The sequence below is a fragment of the Bos mutus genome, chromosome 22, assembly GCF_027580195.1.
Source record: "Bos mutus isolate GX-2022 chromosome 22, NWIPB_WYAK_1.1, whole genome shotgun sequence".
Lineage (NCBI taxonomy): Eukaryota > Metazoa > Chordata > Mammalia > Artiodactyla > Bovidae > Bos > Bos mutus.
In genome coordinates this window covers 70,294,217-70,300,288 of record NC_091638.1, presented here as the reverse complement: position 1 = coordinate 70,300,288, position 6,072 = coordinate 70,294,217, and the positions used below count along the sequence as shown (strand labels likewise).

The window sequence follows — 6,072 nt, the reverse complement described above, 5'->3', positions numbered from 1 at the left end:
CTCTCCCCCAGGAAACTAGTGCTCAGTTAGCGGAGCTTGTGGCCCTGACCCGAGCTCTAGAGTTAAGCAAAGGGCAGCGGGTAAATATCTATACAGATTCTAAGTATGCTTATTTGACTTTACATGCTCATGCTGCAATATGGAAAGAGAGACACTTTAAAACAGCAACAGGAGAACCTATTAAGCATTTCAGAGAGATCGAGAGACTTTTAACTGCTATATATTGTCCTAAAGAAGTAGCTGTTATGCACTGCAAAGGGCACAGCAGGGATGGGAGTAAAATAGCCGAAGGTAATCATCTGGCTGACTGTCAAGCCAGAAAAGCGGCACTTTACGAAACCCCTTCACTACAGACGCCTTTGATCTGGACAGGTCCTGTGGAACAGGAAAGACCACAATATACTGAGGAAGAATTAGAAAGATATGAGAAAACGAGGAGCAAAGATTACTGATAAAGGATGGTTACAGTCCGAGGATGGACGATTAATAATTCCTGAAAATGCTCAGTGGAAAATTCTTAAGGGTTTACATCAGAGTTTTCATTTGGGTGCTGAGAGTACTTACCAAATGGTTTCTCGTTTGTTTAAAGGTAAAAATGTAATGAAAACTTTAAAAATATTATCAAAGGTGTGAGATTTGTCAAAAAATAACCCAAAGACTGAAAAGCTAGCAAAATCTGGATTACAACGAAGTGGGAAGTATCCTGAGAAGATTGGGAAATTGATTTTACTCATATGCCAAAAGCTAATGGATATTCTTGCTTACAAGTTTGGGTAGATACCTTTACTGGATGGATTGAGGCTTTTCCCTGTCGTAGTGAACAGGCTAAGGAGGTTATAAAGATTTTAATTCATGAAATTATCCCCAGGTTTGGGCTGCCACGGAGCCTTCAGAGTGACAATGGCTCCGCCTTTAAAGCTGCTGTAACTCAGGGGTATCTAAAGCTCTAGGAATAGAATATCACTTACACTGTTCCTGGAGACCCCAATCCTCCGGGAAAGTTGAAAAAGCTAATGACATTATCAAAAGGCATCTGCGCAAATTAACTCAAGAGACGCAGGACAAATGGATTAAAGTCCTACCCATAGCTTTAATGAGGGCTCAAACTACTCCAAAAAAAGAGGACTGTCCCCCTTTGAATGTATTTATGGAAGGCCTTTCTTACGCACAGACATTGTTATAGACCCTGAAGCCTTGGAATTAACTAATTATGTAACTCAGCTCTCAGCTTTTCAACAGATGTTAACAGAGCTCCGGGAGAAGACTTCTGACCCAGCCTCCGAGTCAAGCAGGCTTCTATTTGAGCCAGGAACCGAGGTCCTCATAAAAACAGTGGGATCTGGGGGGCCATCCCTCGAGCCTCTCTGGGAAGGTCCTTACCAGGTTATTCTTTCCTCTCCCACAGCTGTCAAAGTGCCAGGAATTGATTCGTGGGTACATCATACTCGAGTTAAGAGGTGGCACCCTGACCAAAATTAAGTGACTTCATTTTATGTCTTTACTTTCTATGCTCTGACTTTGTACCTTTTAGATGGGCCTGATAACCTATGTGAGCTTACTTCTGCTGACTCCAAATATCCTGAGTCTGCCGTTGGATCCTCAAGACAATATATTCCTGTCCTGGGCTCACTCCTATGCTGCATTCCACAATCGGTCTAACTGCTGGGTCTGCGGAGCGCTCCCCTCTTTGTCAGTGGAAGGCTTCCTGTGGTGGACATCCCCACTTCAAGAAAAAGACTTTCTCCAAGTCTGTGAATACCTTCGACAACAATCACATGCGATGCCTCTTCGTCATCTGATGACATCTACCAACCCTAAAATGGACTGGTGCAACACTTTGTACTCTAACTATGGACATAATGTGACTTTTAATTTTGATTATACATTGTCTCGGTTCAATGACTATTTTGCTACATATAAGGTAAATAGGTCTAGATCTAATGGCTTTTTACCTGACGTTTATCAAATATGGGATGAGGTTACATGGCTAACTCCTGAAAAAGGACGTTTAATATCTACTGCCTCTATATGCTGGGAACAAACAGAGCCGTCCCCAAAAGTTAGCCAACAACTTAATTACAATGATTGGAAACAAATGGGATATTTGTCTCAGGAAACATGCAATGTAATCATTCCCGTGTTTTCCAATCCCAGTTCAGGTTCTCCCTTTGTCTGGCCAGGCACAAATTGGGACTGGATATCTCAGTCGCTGGCTTGCTCCAAACGGGACTTATTGGATATGTGGCTCTTACCTATGGGCATGGCTTCCCCCTGGTTGGATAGGGAGATGCACCCTGGGTCTAGCCTTTACTCATGGCTTTATATTTTCAGAGCTTCCAGAAAAGCCTGCTAATTTACCCCACCTTAGAACTCGGTGGGCAAGGTCTGTATTTTATTGGTATGATTATTTGGCTGCAGCGTTTGTTCCCTCTTTGGGAACTACAGATGTTATGTTACGAGTGGATGCTTTGACTAATTTTACTCAACAGGCATTACAAGATTCTCAAAAGGCTATTTCAGCTCTTAATGCTGAACAAGCACAAATTAGAAAGGTGGTTTTACAAAACAGATTGGCTCTAGATATTCTGACAGCTGCACAAGGAGGAACTTGTGCCATTATTCATACCCAATGCTGTACATATATACCTGATATGAGCACGAATGTTACTCATTTTACTAACCACATGAACAAGATGATTAGGGCCATGGACACTCCTGAAGCCTCAATTGCTTCACTTTGGAAAACGTTAACTAATTCCCCATGGTGGACAACTATCTTAATTACAATAATTCTGGTTGTTTTGTTCTTGCTGTTTGCTCCCTGCATCTGTAATTGTATAACTGGATTTGTTTCTAGCCGCATAAAAGCTTTTAAGTTACAAATGGTTGCTCAAACTCCTGCTACTACTGTAGCTTCCTCCAGCTACTATTTGGGGCCCCTGGATCAGATATCCTCAATATGAGGATTAGGAGAATATGTTGCCTCACCAATTTAGGGACAACGCCCCTTGTCAGCTCGGAAGTAGTTATGGAATGAGAACGACGCCCCTTTTCCCTAGGCAACATAATTCTCCTAAAAGAAAAGGGGGGAATGAGAGGGTAACAGGCAGGAAGGCCAGGGGTCTCCAAATAGAGGAAATAGCCTGCAAGTGTCAGACATTTTATCTCTCTTAGCGGCAGGAGGAGGAAACAAACTAGCAATATTTTTTCCTTCTCTATACAAATTTAAAGGAGGTTTCTCTTAAAATACTGTGTTGCCATAATGACACCTGGTTTGGCCTGAAGTTAGCTATTCTCAAGTCTAGAGATAACCAATGCCTTTTTCTTATGGAAATGTTTGTCTTAAGCTATGCTAATGTACTATGCCTTTACCCCAAACTCTGTCTCCAAGTCGGTTCCGCCTCTTGGCCCAGAACCTACTTGACAAACCAGTATGGATATTGTTCCCTAATCTATGTAAATGAAACTATTTGTATGGTGGTCTGCCCTTCTTCAAGATTCAAGTTAATCATTTTATGGCCCAGGATAAACCATTTATCCCAAAATGCATCTTATGGGTGAGGGCCTGGTGCCATTCTGAATTTTAAGACATTCCTTTCTTTCATTAACAGACTGCTAGTGACTATATAACATCCAGCTAAAGACTAGTGATGCCTATGTCAGAAGCTTTCTCTATCTCCTTTATACTTAAATTAAACTTTATTACACAAAAGCTCTGAGCGATCAAGCCTCGTCTCTGGCCCCGGATTGAATTCTTCTCCTCCGGGGGCCAAGAATCCTGGTGTATTCGCGTGATTCAACAACAACCTTTCACTCTCTTGTCCTGTTGGGTGCCAGCGCTCATCACAATACCTGGCACTATGTTGGCAAATGATACATATTTCTTGTTGTTAAAGGGTTTGACAGTGACCATGCAGGAGTAACTAGAGATAGCCCAGACCAAAACTACTGTTTGACTTGTTCCGCACACCCAACCTTTGTAAAAGGATCTGTCTCCTGTCCTTTGTGAGGTGAGCTTCACAGAGTACATGACAGCTTTCAAAGAGTGGGGACATGAATCTATTTATTTCAAAGGTTATAACAGTGTTGTGAGAGACAGGCACTGATTTTGAGATAAAAGATGAATAAATAAGACTCATATGGGACTGATTACATTGTGTAGAGTTGGTTTTGTCATACCACATTGTCAGTCTCTTCACTGGAGATTGATGTTGAGAATTTCCCTCAAAGTACAGATTTTGGGGCGGTCCTAAGATGGCAGAGGAATAGGATGGGGAGATCACTTTCTCCCTCACAAATTCATCAAAAGATCATTTGAATGCTGAGCAAATTCCACAAAACAACTTCTGAATGCTGGTGGAGGACACCAGGCACCCAGAAAGGCAACCCATTCTCATCGAAAGGAGGTAGGACAAAATATAAAAGACAAAAAGAGAGACAAAAGAGTTAGGGATGGAGACCCATCCCAGGGAGGGAGTTGTGAAGGAGGAGAAGTTTCCAAACACCAGGAAACCCTTGCACCAGTGGATCTGTGGGAGTTTTGGAATTTCAGAGGGCAACATAACCAGGAGGTGGGGGGGAAACCCACAGATTATGCACCTAACTGCAACTCCCAGTGGAGAAGTAGCCTGGATGCTTGCTCCCGCTAGCAGTGGGGGCTGAACAGGGAGGCACGGGTTGCATTCTTAGGGTAAGGACCGGGCCTGAATGCCCTGAATACAATCTGAGGGAGCTAATGTGAGAAAGCAACCCATATTGTAAGATAGCCAGAGAGAGAAAAAAAGAGAGAGAGAGAACTTTCCCATGAAAAGCTCTAACCTAAGGCATAGCTTGGCCTGCTCACAGAACAAAGGATTGAGCGAGTACCAGAGGACAGCTAGCCAGAACAAAGGATTGAGTGAATACCAGAGGAGAGCTAGCCAACTGCAGACTGATCCTCCCCACGCTGGAGGCAGAGAGGCAGGCGGGAGACAGCCAGAACCGAATGGTGAGGGGCAATCTTGGCCCCAGAGATGGCATCCTCCACTGAACTGTGAGCAGGCTCCCAGTTGCTAACCAAGTGTTCCTGGGATCCTGGATGGTTGACATCTACCAGGAGGGTCGCAGCCAGAGATCAGCCACCCAGAGGAGATACACAGCACACCTGAGATGGTGCTCTTGCTGCACACCCAGGAAACCAAGTGGCTGGGACCAGGGAGGTGATTAAGATGCACAGACCACCTGGGACAGTGCACCTGCCCAACACCTGGTCACCTGAGCTGCTCTGACCTGGGATGGGCACAAAACACACATCCAACCAAGTCTGTACCTTTGTGGAGTGCCTGAGAACCTGAACCTGAGCAGCTTAGACCTGGGAAGTGCACGCAACCCAGGGCCCACTTTGGACAGTTCCCCTGCAGAGCAACCTGGAGCTTGAGCAGTGTAGACCAGGAAAGAACACACACCATGAGTGGGGGCAAACCCAATGTGGCCCAGACACTGTGAGCACTCCCTACACACACCAGTGATATTTGTTCACAGTGTTCCTCCCTCCCACAACACAACTGAACAAGTGAGCCTAAATAAGTAACCACCTTCGCCCCCTTGTGTCAGGGTGGAAATTAGACACTGAAGAGACTTGCAAACAGAAGAAGCCAAAATAAACCAAGAATAGGGAACTGCTTTGGAAGTGACAGGTACAACAGATTAAAACCCTGTAGTTAGCATTGACTACATTGGAAGGAGCCTATAGACCTTCAGAAGAAGTATAAACTGGAACAAGGAAATATCTAAAACTGAACTGACCCCACATTGCCCTCAACAGCTCCAGAGAAATTCCTAGATATATTTTACTATTATCATCTTTTAATTAAAAAATTTTTTTTATTTTTAAGTTCTTTATCACTCCTTTAATTTACATTTTTATAACCTACTATTACCTTGCAAAAAAAACCCCATTTAAAAGCAAATCTCATGTATATATTTTAATAATTTTTGTGATTTTGTTTTGTTTTTTAATATTGTATTTTTGAGAGTCTAACCTCTACTCTAGATTTTTAATCTTTGCTTTTTGGTATTTGTTGTCAATTTTGT

At 43.2% G+C, this 6,072-nt stretch overlaps 1 protein-coding gene across 1 annotated transcript; it reads left to right on the top strand.

Annotated features, from left to right (window-relative positions):
• The first annotated feature begins 1,469 nt into the window (after positions 1-1,469).
• Positions 1,470-3,152, top strand: LOC138984612 (endogenous retrovirus group PABLB member 1 Env polyprotein-like). Its single transcript, XM_070358882.1, is given in 2 exon segments — positions 1,470-2,208; positions 2,210-3,152. Coding segments are annotated over 2 exon segments (1,431 nt in total). The 5' UTR covers positions 1,470-1,531; the 3' UTR covers positions 2,964-3,152.
• The last annotated feature ends 2,920 nt before the right edge of the window (positions 3,153-6,072 follow it).